The sequence below is a fragment of the Dromaius novaehollandiae genome, chromosome 1 (genome assembly GCF_036370855.1).
Source record: "Dromaius novaehollandiae isolate bDroNov1 chromosome 1, bDroNov1.hap1, whole genome shotgun sequence".
Classification (NCBI taxonomy): Eukaryota; Metazoa; Chordata; class Aves; order Casuariiformes; family Dromaiidae; genus Dromaius; species Dromaius novaehollandiae.
In genome coordinates, this window is record NC_088098.1 from 116,518,845 (window position 1) to 116,537,649 (window position 18,805).

The 18,805-nt window shown below is 36.7% G+C and overlaps 1 protein-coding gene across 6 annotated transcripts in view; it reads right to left on the reverse strand.

Moving 5' to 3' along the window:
- The window catches only part of SCAF4 (SR-related CTD associated factor 4), a 48,601-nt gene that overhangs the window by 4,834 nt on the left and 24,962 nt on the right, over window positions 1-18,805 (reverse strand). For 5 of the 6 annotated variants that reach the window (XM_064524094.1, XM_026103568.2, XM_026103569.2 and 2 more), the window contains 8 exons: window positions 18,048-18,238; window positions 15,752-15,852; window positions 14,554-14,667; window positions 13,699-13,855; window positions 11,917-12,071; window positions 6,247-6,409; window positions 6,034-6,114; window positions 5,748-5,936 (listed from right to left, as the gene is read on the reverse strand). In XM_064524094.1, the coding sequence (XP_064380164.1) occupies window positions 5,748-5,936; window positions 6,034-6,114; window positions 6,247-6,409; window positions 11,917-12,071; window positions 13,699-13,855; window positions 14,554-14,667; window positions 15,752-15,852; window positions 18,048-18,238 (1,151 nt within the window). Of the gene's footprint in view, window positions 1-2,353; window positions 3,671-5,747; window positions 5,937-6,033; window positions 6,115-6,246; window positions 6,410-11,916; window positions 12,072-13,698; window positions 13,856-14,553; window positions 14,668-15,751; window positions 15,853-18,047; window positions 18,239-18,805 lie in introns of those variants that run through there. The other variant, XM_026103570.2, reaches the window with a different exon arrangement.

Sequence of the window (18,805 nt, forward strand, 5' to 3'; positions counted from 1 at the left end):
TATAGCAATAGAGCAGGTGAGGATATGACAGCATGAACGTCGTGTGAAAAAAATTTTTTTAAACATGTACCAGTCATTTAATGTCTCAATCTTATTTCCACAGAAAATTAGCCACAGAAGAAGTGTAAAGGTATCTGGAAGCTCATTCTCTTTCAATCTGGATTGTATCACCCAGGTAGTTGAACAATTTTTATTTTAAATAAGTGTACTCAAATTTTTAGGTTGTAGTACTCTGTAGAAAGTATTATTAAGAGTGCTGACAAGTCAGGCACTAGATAAAATTTTGCTCCAAAAGAGCTGCCCAGAAACACATCCAAGTTTATTGAAAATGTTCAATAAAATTAATGGCACAGACTGCATGTGCAACTTCCACAAAAATGTAAGACCTTTGTTATCTCATAAAGGGAAAGACACTTACATAAAATTTAAAATAGTTTCTCAAACTTGAAAAGAAATAACAGAGCTCCTAGAGAAGGAATAAAGTGATTTAATGACCATTTCATAGCTGTGCAGACAAGTGAGAGAAGGTGACTGCCACAGGATGTATTTGTTCCTAAGTATAAGTCTTTTTGTAACCCTTTCTCCTTGCTTATGGAAATGAATCTCCTTCCATCCATTTCATCAACTGTTTGTTCTGCATGACTTAATTAAGACACAGCTTTTATTACTGGTGTTATAATGCTCAGACCTTGCACCTAATATGTTAAGTTCATTCTGTTCAAATGTGTAAAAGCATACATTTCTTCCCCAACTTACTTCTATTTGTGACTTTTACCAGTGATGCATACTATGAGGTCCTCAGAACTTGAGAAAAGTGTTTAATATGAAGAGCTCACATATAAATATACTAGATTAACCCACCACCAACCCCATGAGTGTTACTTCAGAGATGTAAGAACAATCACACAGTGTCACAAGTTTCATAATTTCACTTTACTCATCAGGCATAGCTCAAAATTGCTATAGCTGTCCTGAAGAAGCGTCTTCTATCCAGAGAGGCCAGAGTAGTCTTCCTTACTGTTTGATAAATTAAGTAAAAAGCCAGATTTCCATGTCACTGGAATTCCATTTCTCATTATCTTCTCTTCTGGCTGGAGAAAGCCCTTGTTCCCTTGTGACAGCTACCAGAGTTATAAATGCTAATACAGGTGAGAAGTGTGGCATGATTTCTTTTCTTTTTTTAACGGAATTCTGCCCAATAAGTGATTCCATCCCATACCTCCTATAATCCATTAAATTATTTCTCAGCTGTGCTGCTACATGAAAGCAAGTGAAGCAATGGTGTCTACCATACCAATCTTGCTTCAAATACACCTCCTTCTGGAAATTTGATGGAAAGACATATGGGAAGAAGTAGTCAAAAGCTCTGGATACTAGCAGAACAACAGGCTAAATGTTATGCAACATTTAGCATGTCACATTAATTTTTGCACAGTCAGGCTCCAGGGGGGATGCTGCATCTCAAAACTAGAAAATTAAATACTATCAGGAAATTCTTGGAAATGGTACTAAATATAGTGTTTTAAGTCTTGTATCTTTCTCTGGGGTTCAATACAGAATCCTTTAGAACAGGCCAAGACTGTAGATAACATAACTGCCTAAGTATGGACTCTCAACTTAAAAACTTGCTGTAAGTACCAACATTTTCCAGGGTAGTCAATGCCCATCAATGAAGCCAACAGGAGTTTGCTCCTGTTCATTTAAGATTCTCAAACAAGGATGTAAGAGTCAAACTACACAAATGTACAGTGTTGGTTACAGGTATGAGACTTCTAAAATTCCTACTTTATAAAACATACACATTAAACTGATTCAGGTCAAGTGAATCATGAATAATTTCATGAATGGTGCTTTAGAATTCACGTTTACCTTATCTCTGAACTCTCAATCAGTAATATTATTTGTATGAAAGTAGCATTCATATATGTAATTGGGAGACATGCAGTGTTTGGTAGGCTTTTAACATGGTCTATCACAAAAAATTTGGAAATGTAGCAAGTTTATCACTGTTAATATCCTGTATTAATAAAAAGTTGATACCTCCTTTTTCCAGGATTCACTTTATAATACACTAATACTCTGATTAGCTCAAATAATATTACACTGTCTTTTATAATTTAATGCATATTACAAAAAGAACATGTAGCTACTTAGGAGCAAACCAGCAAGGGAGAAAAGAATAATAATTCAGCGTGCATTAACAGGAAACGAGTACCAAGCTCCATGAGAACTATGGTATATTAATCTTTGATAATATGTAATTATCAGTGTAGGAATTTTGGTAAAAAGAGCATTAGACCATACCTACAAAACTGCAATCGGGTGTATTTAATCAAGATAATGGATCACAGAATCTGAATAAAACAAAGCATCTGCAACAGCGATTTATTACTGGTCCAAATTACAGCATTTGCTCAGCACTCAGACCAAGTTGACAAATCAAACCCTATCACTTTCTGCAGTAGCTGCATGTAAAAAGAGTCTAAAAAATTCTGCTCTGCAGATCATTTAAAATATATGATGAGCACACACTCACAAAGTCAGTTACAATCTGGATCATCTTGTCCAAATTAAGAACAAGAAGTTATAACAACAGTGAATATGATCAAGGATACAACTAAATTAAAACAACCTGAAGGTGGCTTTTTAGAAATTAGCACAAAAAATTTAGACACAATGTCCACAAGGGATCACTGCTTTGGAGCCACAAACATGTTGTTGGAAGTGATGAAAAAATTACATTGGAGTAATGAATGAAATCAGTGGAGATGAAACAGAATGTAACTTACATTACTAAGAAAGCATATGAAATCTTACAATAATCCATCAATTTAGAATTAATTTATAACATATCTTCCATTAAAAAAACTGGACAGATAGATAAGCTTCATTTTGAAGTTACAAAAATTAGGAAAAAGTGCCTGCATTTTTACAGATTACATAAGGTATTCTCAGACAAGGTTATTAGGTTTAGATTTCTATGAGAGTCTCTTCAGAGCAATCTTCATTCTTTGAATTCAGCTTGCTGAAGCATGTTCTTCTATCCTGCCCACAATATCCGAAGAACATTTCTTCATTCTTCTTGTTAAACTACTGAAGCCCCTTCATCCCTATTTCCCCAAGCAGAGTCCTCATGATATACTTCATGATGCTGTCAAACAAATCTTTCTTCTACCTTCTTATCTCAGCTTTGAGAACCACATCATGGGCATGTTTAAGCAGCAGTTTAAGAGGACTTCATGAGAAACTAGTCACGTAACCAGTTACCTATTCAAACTGCTAAACCATATACCTGAGAACACAAGGTCCTTCAGTCTGAAGCATCTGATGTCCCTTGCTTAGTTTCCCATGGCAAACTGAAGGTGATGCTGTACCTACTTGTTTACTTTGTCCAGTTCATGTGTCTCTGACCTGTACAAGCACTAAGGCTACATTTAAATGGTCAGACCTGCAAGTACTTCTGGGCTCCTGGACCTGGATGCATATGTAGATTGCATCTCATGTCCACACAGGTGGAAAAACCCTGGCACACTCCATTTCCCATGTTTTAACTTCCCTAGGGATGAAACCTGACACACAGAATGAAAAGGAACGATGACACAGCCTGGCCAACTCTTGAATTCAGATGATGGAGAGGGCAAGACTTCAAGTGACACTTCTTCCTTGCAATCTAGATACAGCATAAATGGTGGGGGAAAAAAAAAAATCACCTCTCATGTTTTTCTTCCAGCTTAAGGGGAGACCAGATATGGTCTCCCAAATGCAGAGTTAAGCTCAACTGCTAAGTGAATCCAAGTGGTTTTAACACAAGTTTCATTTGTCTTAACTTACTGAAGAGATTTAAAAGCAAGAGAGACTGATACTAATTTTTTTAAATCTTTAATCACGTAAAATGTTATGATCTCTCTTTCTGCTAGTTTTGTTATGTCTTACATCTCACTGTGAACAGTATCCTGTAACTCTGAAATGTCAGCATGGAAGGATTTTACATAACTCCTTGACTTTATGACTTCTGCTTTAAATAAGACACTTATCAACATAAAATGCAATTACTTGAAAAAGAAACAGAGAGCTCTTATTACTTCAGTTCTCCAATGTTGTAAATGCACACATTAAGACAGACTTGTAATCTTAAAAAACAAATGAACAAAAAAAAACCCCATCTCTCTGATCCCTTGTTGATGAGGCTGACTATACGGCAACTCCATCCTCAACTATCCAGTAAACAAACTAACAAAAACAAAGGTAAATTCTTGATTTTCCAATTTATCAAATTCAGCTTCCTTGAGTTTGTAAGAGTAATAGAGGCTATTGTCCACATAAGTGACATGGGCATTTAGTTTACTTCACTTCAATCTTCATTCTATAAAAGCTTTTTCTTCTGTATACAGTGATACAGCACACCGCAGAGTAACTTAACGCATTTCAAAGGCTTGGAATAAAAAGTTCAGGTTATGATGTACAAGACATGATAACATGAAGCTTCAAATACTTTGGCAATACTGTACTAAAATGATAAAAAATGTCATTAAGCCATTAAGATGTGTGTGTTCAAAAATTGTATAGCCAGATAACTCTTATCACTACAAAACTCAACCCATGCTGTCACCAAAGGATTTTTCTTAAGCCTGTCTCTTTGTCAAATGGCAAAAATACTCTCAAAACAACTAGTTACTGGTTTTGGATGTCTGCTCTGATGGACTTTATAAGCAGCCTAATTTTTAGAGAGAAGAGGCTCTTCATTTTTTCAAAAAGTCTGCTTAGAAGGGTATCATTTTGAGCTTTTAACATGAAGCACCCAAAAATCACTAGTCACAGCTGGAAAATTTATGCATCAAATCCAACAGAGCAGTAAGCTCTCAGAGAGAGAGGGAAAAAAAAATCTTAGTTTGTTCTGCAGTTAACACTGCACATTCTGGGGCATAAACACACTTAAACAAAATTATCATATCCTTGTCATGCTCTCATTTAGAGGTCTGAAATCACATAAATGGAACAATTCTATTATAATTAGTAGGAAACTTATAGTTGCCTTTTGAGTGTATTCTTCACATGGAACCATAAAGGGCCATCCTAAAATAAACATTTAGCAGACTCCTCTAACATTAAACAGCATGCAATCTCTTTAAAAATCTGAACAATCTCAACATGAAAAATAATCTATGTAAGATATCCAAAGCTAACTTGTTTTGCTTGTCAAAATAGCATATTGCTAAAAAGGTTTAAAAGCCTGTAATACAGGGTTAAATGAAAGCTTTTGTTTTTTATTAAAATAATTTATTCCATACAGAAAAAGTATGCCATATTTTCATAAATTTTAAAAAATACAGTTTTAAAAGAAGTGTTCTGCTATAAGTTATGTTTATAGTAACCACTATACATGTAATAGTCAAGCCTAAAACACAGTTCAAGTCACAGATGTTTTTTCATAAGATATTCTATATACTATGAACTGCAATTTGTTAAAACTAGACAGCATGTCATTCTGTCCTGAATTTGCAATTTAAAATTACAGCTTCTTTGTTTCTTCAGAAAATAGAGATCTTCAATAACACCAGTTCTACCGTTTCTTCTGTGCAAAATCAAGCCTTTAAAAATTATTTAAAAGCTAAACAGAAGGACAGAAATTTGACCAAATGTTGAAAAATCCACTTTGGTTTCCCACAAACTGTATATCAGTAGCAAAATGAAAATCTTACTTTAAATTCAGGAAACAAACTGAAGAATATATACAAAAAAGAACTTACCAAGAAGTGGAATAGCTTGGGTAACAGGAGCAGGTACATTAGTAGGTGCTACAGGAGGTGGAACAGTCGCATATATTTTGGAACTATCACTAGTTTCAGCATTCCCTCTGGATCCAGAAACCACTGTAGGGATGGGATTTCCAACGGATGCATCTTTTGTAGTGTCTTCATTTATACCAGCTGCTGTAGCTAAGAACAATTGCATTGACATTTTAAAAAAAGTCAGTTTCTCTGCCTGCATGGTACCTCTCTTCTACAGCCACTTGCCTAAGATTCAAACACTTACAATTTGGGATGTTTACTGCTGGAGTGTGAGGAACAGATACTGGAGGAGTTATAGGTGGTGGTGGTCCAGGAGGAAGAAAGCCTATAAGAAAAGCATATATTAACACAGCATATCACTTTACCAAAATGTGGTTGTGTAGTTTATATTCCAAATACTTTTATTGGCTATGTGATTAAAAAAAGGACTTAATATTTCTAGAAATAAGAAATATACCTGGGGGTAAATGCATTGGGTTGAACCCTGGTCGTAAAAATGGAGGTGGCGGTGGTGGCGGCACCCCAGGAGCAAATCCAGGAGGTGGGATTCCTAAAGGTGCTGTAAAAGCAGGTGGTTGGAGTGCACCAACCACAGGAGGACCTGAGGGATGTGGTGGAACCTACAAAAAGGAAGAGGAAAAAAAATGTTATGTCAAGACTGAATGGATTATGTATTCTTTAAATGCAGATTTCTTTCTTCTGTGCTCGGTCCATCAGAAGAAGAAAATTTAAGCTACCTTAAATTACACTGCAATAAGGTGTCTTAAATAATTGATCTAATTAGCAGTCAAAGAACTCCAGCTTAAAATACCAACATGAATCTTGTTTGCCTCTCTTCTTAAAGAAAGAATGATCCTCTGTGGTAAATCAATGTTAAGACATGCTGATCCATCATCCAAATATAGGCTTTACACAGTAGCTGGAAAAAATTTTACTAACCAGCATGATGTACTATTATGCACACAACTTCAGAGCAATTAAAAAACCTTTATTTATTCAGTTATTTTAATTACTTGAGTTTGCATATTACATTAGAGTGACTTTTACTTCCTTGGTTGTGATTATTATTATGATTTTCATTCCAGTTTATGTCGAGCTGCTTCTGGATTGAAGCCAATCCAGAATGTATCAATCCTCAAAATAGTTTTCATTAATATAATACAAAAACTACATTATATGTAACTAATTAATAGGCTGTAATATAGAGTATCACTTTTAATTTTAGTCTTATAATAATCTGCTGATTAGGCCCAAGTGTAAAGTTAAGCTAACTGCACAGGATGTGGAAAACTACTGGATAAGACACAACATGAGAAACTGCCAGAGGTGACAGATAACAACATGAAACACTGACAAAAGTAACAGATAGCACCATGAGGGACGGCTGTTTTTTGCAGGTGGTTAAAGGGGTGCTATATGAACAACCACCGAACTTCATAGATAATTGGAGGGGAACACTGGGGATCTTTCAGGGAATAGGACTTTGTAAGGCCATAGTGCCAGGAATACCATATAAGACCGAGACTGACTGGATGAACATTAATTTTGAGTAACCCTAAAGGTGTTTCCATTAATCACAGTTAAAGCTTTGCAAAAGCGCTTTGAAAATCTTGTAACCCAATAGCCTTGGTAGGTCTTCTTTTGCTTGTTTTAAAGAGTAATCCTCCAAAGGAAAACAACCTGAGAAAAGTAGCCAGACCTAGTGACAGAATTGTTGACTGCAGTAATGTTCTGTTAAGTAAGCATGTACATACAGAATGCAAATGTAACAGAAGGAATCAAAGAGGGGTATCAGTGAGGTAAAAGATTTAAAGCAGATGGGAAACTAGTTAAGCGCTATCAGTACTTAATGGGTTAAAAGTTGGGAAAACTGTGGATGAAGCATATGTATACAATGACTTGAAAGGGGATAATGAATAGTAAAATATTCCGGTTGAACCAGAGTAGAAATAAACATTGAAGAAAGATGGTGTGGATACACATTAGATGATATTCATACCTAATTACCAAAACTTAACTGCTGTATTTAATTTTTTCCAAAAAGTTAACACTCTAATGCATATTTGTAACTAAAGTGTAAAAACCTTTCCTTTAAACAGAGAGAAAAGGTGATGGTAAAAATCTATGCATAAATATCATAACATCTGATTTAAAGTAAAATTTAAAGCATGAAAGTTTCTCTGTTTGTTAAAGAGATGGAACCAATAGATAACAAACACTAACAGGTAACAAACACAGAGGAATGGTGAAGTTTCAGAATAACAGGCAATGAATTAGATAAAACAGAGAAATAGAAATGCTACTGAGCAGAGCCTTTATTAATGGGGAGTCAAATATTGGGAAAAATTATATTTCATTAGCAACACTGTGACGGGAATAATCAACCTCTCAATAATTCACGCGCAGATCACCAGGTGCATCTCAGTCAACATGTCTTGAGGTTCGGCCCATGTCCAGGTACAAGTATTTCTTACTGCACACTTCTCAGACTGAGAGCCTTGAAGGAGAATAATTGGCCCAGTGGGCTACAGATGCAGAGTCTACTTACACTGCTCCAAGACAGCTAAATATTCAAGAGCACCTGGAGTCCCCAGGAAAGGCTGTCAAGGAGGAGCTAATTTCAAATGCAAGGGGTAAGTGATGGACACTGGACCAATACACAACTGCTACATGCACATACAGGGAGAAGGAATGTGGGATTGGGTAATACAGCTGGAAATTTGGGAAGTACACACTCAAGTTGGATCTTGGTTTCTGGCTAAGAACCCATTAAATGAGAAGGGATTTGGGTTGGACTGGGAGACTTACGGGAAGGTTGGCCACAGCAAGCCCCCCAAACTTCAGTGTACTTCCCTCAGCAAAAAATGCGTAACACAACTGACACAAGTGGTATTCAACTGAAATTGATTCTGAATAACCAAGAAATAGATTTAACTCGATCTTCAACACTGCAACATGACTTAAAAATAAACATGGACCTACCCTCAGAGTAGACCACTGAGGTGGATTACCCAGACGTGCAGGAGGGGGACCATAATCAGCAACAGCTCAGATTTGTGAATCTACAGGCAAGAGGGCTCACTCCAGCGACACGAGGCAAGCAAAGCATTCCACCGAGCTTGCCAATAGCCCAGGACCCCGTGGCTGGGAAGAGGCTGTGGGAGCTATCAAGGTGAAAGAACCAGACTTACCTGCGTGGGCTATTGTTCTTACAGGGACATTATTGATTTTAAGAGCCTTACTATGTACAGGTTGCGGTGCCAGCAATGACAGGTCAGACAGCAGCTACTCGCACCCCTCGCTGGTAACGTCCAGAGCCAGCTGGGCTCCCATCCCTATGTGTGCAGCCCACTTAAGGGGTACCATGGGAGGCCCATTCCAGCTCTGCCAGAGAGCAGAGTGATGCTGCTCCTTCTGATACTACCTTTAAGTGGGGGGATATTAGGACTGCAGGCAGATGACAAAGATGCTGACTAGGCCCTGGCCTCAAGTGAAGCTAACTGAACAGGGTGTGAGAAACTACTGGACACAACATTAGAAACCACCAGAGGTGACAGATAACAACATGAGCTGACAAAAGTTACAGACAGCACTGTGAGGGATGGCTGGATTTTGCAGGTGGTTAAGAAGAGTGTTATATGAGCAATGGCCAGACTTCACAGATGAATGGAGAGGAGCACTGAGGATCTTTCAGGGAGCAGGACTTTGCAAGGCCAGCACCACCTAGGTAACCATATCCAGGAATACCATACAAGGACAGTATTACATAGGTAATGCGATCAGAAATAGCAAATTCAGGTATAGATGCAGCAAAACTAGGACCAACAAGAAAAAAGTAATTAGGGGAGACTTGTTTACTTGGGAGAAGATTGGGTCAGAGAAAGGAACAAGCTCAGCAAAAAAGGTGGTCAGGAAGTGGGAAAAGGAAGAACAAGGTATGGCAACCATGCAGCCAGAGCTGTTTGGGGCTATCTGTTATGCAGCCCTGTGCTTGATCACCACAGCCTAAATCAGGATAATACATCAAACCTGCTGTTCTGGCATACCGTGCATGTCAAACCTGCCTCCACGGTCAGGGGGACCAGAGCGGACAGGGTGCTTTCCCTGGCTGCCAGGGGAGCACCCAGACAGACGGATGGAGCATGCTGGTATCACTGTGCCAACACTCATTCCAGATTTGACAGAATGAGCAGCTACCCACCACTTTGTAGCAGCCTCCACACATCTTACAGCCCTAAACACTGAAGCCAAATACAGATGAGAACAATTCTACTCGTATCACAGGAAAAAAAAACACATCAGCTAAATAAACTGCAAAGGTATTCTAAAAAGTGATTTAAACAAAAAAAATAGCATTCAGTGAGCTCTTTCCTTTAGGTATTATGTCACATTTAGATATCTTAATAGCAGAAACAAGTTACTTTTACCACTAACACCATTTATATCATCACAGCTGAACCAAATCTGTAAGTTTTGAGAACTATTTATAAATCATTAAACTATTTTAATTTATGGCACCCTGGAGAAGACAACTGAACTGGTCAAGTATAATACAGCCTAAAACTGCCTGTAGTGAAGCCAGAGACAAAGACCAAATATGGCTACCCGATCATAGTCTGAATTTGCAAAGACTACAAGAAAAGTTTCTTTGCCATAGTAAAAAAAATAAAACTGATGAGACTGGAACAAACTAGCTTCACTCTCATGTTATGCAACTGGTGGGTTTCTTATTTATACTTTGTTTTTCAGTGTGAATTCAATGAAAATAAAAACAACACTAACACTAATTAGTTAATTTTAATTACAGCCAACCAGTATTAAAGCTCTCTGAAATTCAAAATTTGACCCATGTGTTCATTTACCAAAAATGCCGTGCAGCACTACAACAATTCCGTGTCAAAACAACACATAATTCAACATTCTATGTTCTGAAATCATGGAGCTGGCTAAATCATTTTTGTCTTTGACTAATTTGAGTTCATGATCTGAGTATCTGCCATGTTGTGGTTCACAAATCCTGTTTTTCCAAGATTTAAAACAGTTTTGTTCAAACTTCTTCCTTTTGGGAGAAGGTATACTTCTATTTTAAGCGACCAGAAAAACTATTACAATAAAACTAGTAACAATCTTTTGTCAATAAGTAAAGCTAAAAGAAAAACAGATTATAAAACACTGGAGGGAATAACTATTACTGCATGTTATTTAAACTAACAGTAAAATTTTAGACAGCTGTTTTAAAGAATGAACATACAATGATAACTCTCACTGAAGAAGCATGATAGCAATAAATAAATAGCATGGAAATGTTTAAATTGAATTTCCAAAGGCTGTTCAATAGGAATATACAGAATATGAACAAAAAAGAAAGCAATTTGTATATTTTACAAGGTTTATAACTTATTTTAACCAATAGCGAGGGAAATTAGCTAAAAAGAATCAGAAAAAAATTCATGCAATCATAAAACTGAGAGGATGCAACTCACCCCATTAATAAAAAGAATCTACTGTAATAATTTATTCTGGATGGAGACAGTGGATATTAGAAGTAGAGATTTACATTACTTTGAGGAAATATCTGACAGGCTATGTCTGCATTAGCATTTTGGTTCAGAGCAGCAGTGAGGTTTTGAAGCAAACCCTCCATCATTCCCACTAACCATGTGCTGACTCAGTTCCCAGGGCTGTTTGGGTACATGCAAACTACATCCCTTTTCAAGGGAATGAAACCAGAAGCTTTGTACCTGCTGGGCACAAAGTGTGCTCCAAACCGTAAGGGGCTTGGTTTTTCAAGTCTTCCATTGCCACTGTGACTGAGCAGAACAGGAAATGTTCTTCAGTTACACTGTGTTGCTCTTTTATGAAGAAAAGGTCAAGTAACTGATTTCAGGTGCATACTGGATTTATGGCACAGGAAAATTACCTATATAAATTGCCAGCATGGCCAGTCTGCTAACAAGAGCAGTTATAACTGAGGACAACAACACAAAACACACAAACAAAATCAACTACCTAAGCTATCAATCATCATGTGTCCTCCCTCCCTGTAACTTACGTATTGCCATCCTAAATTATTATTTAAATCAAGTTTTTGTAGTGATATCCAGAGCAAATGAGAAGCAACTCTCACCTGTGGAGGAGGTACAGTTATTGGTGCAGGCATGGGAACAGGAATTGGAACAGGTAAAGCTTTAGGTATAGGTGACACTGGTTCATTATTTGTAGCTTCTGCACCTCCATTTTGAGCTACTTCATTTTCAGACTTCTTGGGAATCCCCTTCCACTCTGTGTTGGGGGGGGAAAAAAAAAAGGTTCAGTAGAAGTGGACAAGTGGTCAAGCACTGCTATGTAAAACCAATATGTTTTGTGATGTTTAAAACAATGAACCAAGCTAAACAAAATTATTTTTCAAATAATGAGAAGCCTATAGAAATAAAAACTATTTAAAGGGTATTTCTGAAGATAAAATCTCCAAATTACTTTGAACACAGTACAGCAAACCACTGGCACTGAAACATGGCAAGTAAATCTATTCCTTTCATTAGTCATTTCACAATTGAATTCTCTGCACTGACTGCATATATGCATGTCCAGGATTCTAAAGCATATTATCTGTAACAAAAACAGTAAGGCTGTTTTGGGACAAGTTTTCAATAGATTCCATTATTCTAGGGCAAGGCAGCAGCTTTTTCATTTTGAAAAGTATTTGAAAAGTTATTTTTGAAAACCCAACACTTACAGCCCTTAACAAAGCAAAATGAGAATACAACAATGCAGAATCACAGCAAAATAAGAGCAACATCGACTACAGGCTTAAACTGATTCTAGAGCAGAAACACAGCTCCTGCTGTCTGTCAATACCTCTTGGGAAAAGCCAGCTGAGGAAGAAAAAGGTGGGGGGACAAAGAAGAGGCATCATGGAAAAGTAGAAAAAATCTGAGAAGACTGGAACACACTGAGGTTATGTTTATCACTAATTGGACTTTCATTAACAAAACACACTTGACTTGTGTGCAATTCTCATGAAGAGATGTTACTGTTTAGAATAATAACCACCTACCTATGACAAACTGGACAGAATGGCATAACAGTCAAATCACGTTTCAGTAGCTAGACAGCACATCATTCAACAGTTGCACAGTTAAAATCAGCAAAGTAATCTACAGTGCCAGTCCAAAGAACGTGAGATCATTTCAATTTTTATGTAAGTACTGCGTTTATTTAATATTACTTTTAAAACCACAACCGCTAACACTAAAGCTTATCACTAGCAATTCTGTATTGACATAACCTGAAATTGTTTTGAAGCTACTGATTATAACAGGGGTAGTTCTCTTAATTCTAACAAAAAACCCTGCTATTTTCTCTGCTTACATACAAAATAACGAGGATTCTATTTAGGTCAAAATAAATACACCACTTGCTAAAGGAACTGAAACTCTTACATTCATGAAAACAAAAGGTGATTTGCATAGAAATATTAAAGTTGCTGTCAGCTCAGCTGCAACACAAGTATTTCAAAGGCAGGCTCACTTGCTCGGGATACCTCCCACAAACCGGAGGGGTCTGTGCTGGCTCAGGGGCTGCCGAGTACTACACACTCCCAACATGGATTACTGTCAAGGGCAAACTGTAGTGCAGCTGACAGGTCACCCACAGTCCAAGTGCTTGTTTGGCCCAGCCCCCCCCCCCCCCCCCCCCCCTTGTACTAGGGCAGCACAATGTCTAATAACAGACTGTCACTGACTACTTACGTGCTCTCTGTAATCCACAAGTTACACATAGTGCAGCTCTTAGGCATTTGAAGACTTCTATATGCTGCTCACACAGGAACATCAGCCACACCAACTTCAGTACACTAGCATAAAGGACAACTATTTAAAAACCATTTTAAGATCTAGCAATATTTTACCTGGACTAAGAGTTTCGTTGTCCAACATTCCTCCTTCACAAAAACTTTCAAGATCTTCAGGTTTCACTTTGTCCCATGGTATGTAGGTAACACCCAGTTCTACATCCCAATACTGCTTGTAATCTGGCTTTATTCCTTTATTCAAAGCCCATGCAATCTTGGGGAAAAATATATATGTAGTCAGCAAAATGTTTTCATTTTAATGGTTTTAATTTTCAGTTTTCACAGAAGAGCATTACAGTTTGAGGTTAGGAAGAAAAAGAGAATAACTGAAATAGCAAGAAAAGTAGTTTAGTTATAAAACTCTGAAATAAGAGCTACTTAAAGCAGAATTAGTTCTTATGCACTATTCTGACTTGATTCTTGCTTACAAATTTTAAAAATGCGTAAGTGGTTTCTTCGAACGTTCCCCAGTCATTTCGGCTAACTTTATTTCACTTCAGAGGACAGTGCCACTCTGTAGTATGATGTTGTACAAAAGGCAGAACTTCACTAATGAATGAGCTCTACTGTATTTATTATTACTCTTTGAATCATTGCCATACATAATTAAACTCAGTTTTAAGAAAAAATAACCAGCACCAAGAAAAACATAGTTAACAGTCCACTGTTATGATTAAAAGAATGACACCCTTTTTGCTGGTCAAAGATACGATTACTGGCAATCTTTTAGGGAAACTAATACAAGTTCCATGAGTCACATTACAGAACAGGAAGAATACTTACCAATAAAAATGTGGTTCATTGACACAAAATTACAAAATAACATATCTAGAATACATAGAAGTCTAGAATACATTAAAAATGTAAAGATTACAATAATTTTAGAACAATTTCACACTGTCCAAGAAATACCTTTATAGATTTCTGATTGACTTTGAAGTTGCCTCGGCTCAATTTTTGTAGGGCACGATAAGCATCTTGTCTGTGAACCATTACAATATAGGCACATCCTCTAGGCGGTATCATCTGTTTGTATTTAAAGGAAAAAAAAAAAAAGGTTTTGCTACCACAATAGCAAAGCAATGAATAACATATAAAAGTTTAATTACAGTTAGCTGGACCATCAGCAGTTTTCTCAGAAAGGACTATAGAAGTATGAAATATTTAAATGTTTAAAAAGCTAAGCTGGCAAGTATTTTCCTGAAACAAAAATTTCTGGTAAATAAGAAGCAACTTCTTATGTGGAAAGTTCATAACTCTATTCCATGTGAGCAGATGGATTAGCGTTGTATATTTAATCCTTAAAATGGCTAAAAAGTAGTATTCATGTAAGTGCTGAGGCCTTGGAATTAGTCTGTTGAAAGAAACAAGAAACTAATACCTCACTTTATTCCAAATTGCACAAATTGCCAACTACACCTTCAATTTTATCTGCAAGTTCATTACAATTTTTATTATTTTTAATGCCTTTGAGAAAAAAAAACTCCATCTTGCTTTATAAAATTTGGAAAGTACAAGAAAGTTACAACCACATGTTAAACTTTTTGTTTGTTTTGTTTAAATAAAATTGCATAGCTACTGGAACACAACTATTGTTTATATGTAAACTATCCTTAACAAAACAAATATTAACAACATTTTTCCAAGCTTACATCTAAAATGGCAGAAGAGAAACAAGCAAAAGCAGCAAAAACACCAGCTGAGGGTCTACATTTCTATAACCAGACAACAAAACACAGCAGAAAAACAACAAACTCAGTAGCATAGTATTTACCCTGTACCTGACTCCTCAATGGCCTTTTATCATTCCCTTCTCATTAGGGAAAGCATGAGTTCTATGAAAATAGGGTGATCTTCTGAATTAACCCCAAGGGCATTCTTTTTTTAAATGGCAAGCTACACTAAAGCAACTGTCTTATCTTTTTTCCACGAAGCGCACAAATGAATTGAGTTTACAGGTTAGAAAACACAGAAATTCTGTTAGAATACAGAAAGAGACAGTTGTTGACTACTATGAATGTATCAAAAAATCTTGGCTTAATATAGACTGAAAAGCCTTTTTGTAACCAAGGCATATCAAAGTAGCTTGCACTACGCCATTTATACTTACATTTATTGATTCAATTGGGCCAAACTCCTCCAAAAGACTTCCAACATCCTGTTGAGTAGTCCTTTTGTCAAGTTGTCCTACCCAAAGCGTAGTACTACAGACTACAATCAAAAAGAGTTAACACATGCTTTAAAAGCACTTGTAAATACAGATTTCACATGGCAAAAATGTTAAAATAGTCATGTTAACAGTCACTTATGACATTCAAATGAAAAAGCCTGCTAATATTTTAATATATTTCTTAATCTTTAAAAGGAATGTTTGAAAGAAACTTCTTTTTTGTCTGCCTGGAGCTGAGTTAAGAGAGTTAACCACATCACTAATAAGCTCTCTAGTTAATTAATACTGAAGTGACTTGCAAGTTCAGACTGTGAGCTCGGCAAATCATAAAAAGGAAAAAATGCTTTGCTGCTAACGCTGCTCCACAAAATATCCCAACATGTATGGTGGATATTTCACAGCAAGGTAACTCACTCTAATTATTATGAAATCCAAGCTACAGGCAAGCATCACAAGTTACAGATGGTACTTACTAACAAGATGATAGTTAGACTGTTTATGGTGACACACCCATTACTACTGAGATTTCCTTCAGAGTGTGGTGACAAATCAACTACAATGAGTAACAGAACTCATATCCTCTTTAGTGACCTATTCAATGCCATTTCCTTCTATGGTTAAGAGAAAAATTATTGAAAGGAGATTTTTCTGTCATGAAAGAGTAAGCAACATCCTTGTATTTCACTTCACTGTTCAGGCTAATAAAACATGAGATGAGTTCAAAATACCATATTCTCTGAAGATTATTACAGCAACTTTCAACTCTCATCATCTATGTTTTCCCCACTAAGTGACATATAGTTGCTAGACGTAAAGACTCTGATGTGACGGAATCTGGGAGAGATGCCGGCAAAAAGCATATCTTACATCCCTGCTGGTAAGATTTTAAACTAACAGCTACCAACTTTTGCAGTCCTTTTAAATTAATGGTATCATCATCCCCAAGGTTTTGGTTAGTTAAACAAAAATTTTTTTTTCAGTTTTTGTCCCTTTTACATCAAAAAGAATGTTCTCATTTTACTTGATAACTACAGGGAAGATTCCACATCCCCAGCGAAAATTCAGAAGACAACAACTACATTTTGTCTATAAGCACAGGCAAAGCCAGGATTATTTCAGAATTCAGAACATTAGCCTGTGTGTTTTCCAGGTCAAAGCTCTTCTACAGATTTAAGAGATGCACAACGTTGAATCATTATAGAAATTATAATCATGTGCTCAACTTCTTTTTGTTCAATCTACTTTACCTTACATGTCTCAAAGGAAAGAAAAGAAAACTGTGTTTCAGCTTTTTCATTCCTCATTTTAGAGCCAGAATATTCCTGACTTAGAGATATTCCAAAAAGGCCAAATTGTCTAATACGAGGGTAAGGAAGAACAGGGATGTGGTGAATTATTCTTACCAGCTTTAAAATAGTTGCAAAAATAAACAACAGCACAGTTTTTGTTTGGATGAGTCTTACGGCCCATGTCAAATAGTACTAAACCCAAGGAAAAAGGACAGAGAAAGAAAGAGGGATCTGGATCAGAGAAAGTATTCCAAATGGCACTAAGCTGTCCACCGTCTTCACCCGACACATTGGAGACTCCAAGGAAAGGACCTAAGACAAAGCTAAATTTCTTTGAAGAGCAAGAAAACCAAAATCTGAAGTTACATCTATACATTACTAATTAACTGACAATACTTCTCTAAAGTCAGCCTCTGATCTCTAGCACTATAAGAACCGGAAGCAGAGCAAAGATAGACAAAACGGTTAAAAGTTATAAACCCCTTGCCCCCCGCCCCCGATACACTGAACTGTCTCTGGCACATGTTTTTGGCAAGATGGTAGTTTGGTAAGTAAAAAAAGTAACACATCAGTGAATTATTTCAGTCAGACCAAGAGTTGTCTTCTGGGATAGCCCGAGCAGATATTATGTAGTGAAGGTAAGTGGACTGGGAAAAATAAATTAGACCAAAAAAAATTTTTTTAATAGATATAAGAAGTGTTTTCCTTCACATTTATAACTTTTCTAAAATACTTAAGCTTGCCTTGTTAGTGTACTCCTACATAGGCATAGTATTTGTTTGAAAGCACAGTAATTTCTTTAAACTCACAGAACTCTAGAATCCATTAAAGAAAATATTGGGCACAAAAAAAATCCATATGTGAACAAGAAAAATCTTGAACATCTGAAAAATGGTACTAGTAGAACTTGCAAAGTATCATCAACAATAAACAAAGAACAAACTTACCACTAACAGTTTCTGACTTTATCTGAGGAAGGCCTTTTGACCTGCGTTCTCTCTCTCTCTCACGTTCACGTCTTTCTTGTGAGCGAGACTTAGGAGAGTGTCGGCGTCTATCCCTGGATCGAGAGCGAGATCGACGATGACGTGATCTTCGAGATCTGGAGCCAGATCTTGAACGCCTCCTTTTAGGTGACCTAGTTTAAACAACAATTTACATTCAGTCTTCTGACCCAGACACCAACAGAGAGAAAGAGAGAGAGAGAGAGAGAGAGAAAGAGACAGGTACTCCACCCATCTATTAAACTAATCAGGCATGAGTTCAGTTGTAAGAAATAAACAAACCCAGGTCCATTCACATGCATTTAGAACTACAGCAAATTATTACAGGAGCACTCCAGCTAAACAGTTAATTAGTTTTAAATTTCTGATCTTCTCTATATCAGTTTTATATTGAAGTGAGTATCAAAAAAATGTCATGCTATAATAGAAAGAAAACGTCATCAGCTTAAAGGAGGAAAATGTTTGCTGCTTTTACAAAAAAAACTGCTAAAAAAGAGGTTAAAAGTAAATTCTGCCAGTGAAATTATATTTAACATTGGGATCAAAATCTAAGCAACTCAGGGTCTGTAAGAGAGTAAACTTCCAAAGTAGTCATATGAAGTTTGGCAAAGGAGAGGACTGGTAATTCAGTAGATGGTTTTGCTTTAATACTGGAGCCAGATCTGTTAGGTCATGGGAAATTGCCTCTTCGACAAGCAAAG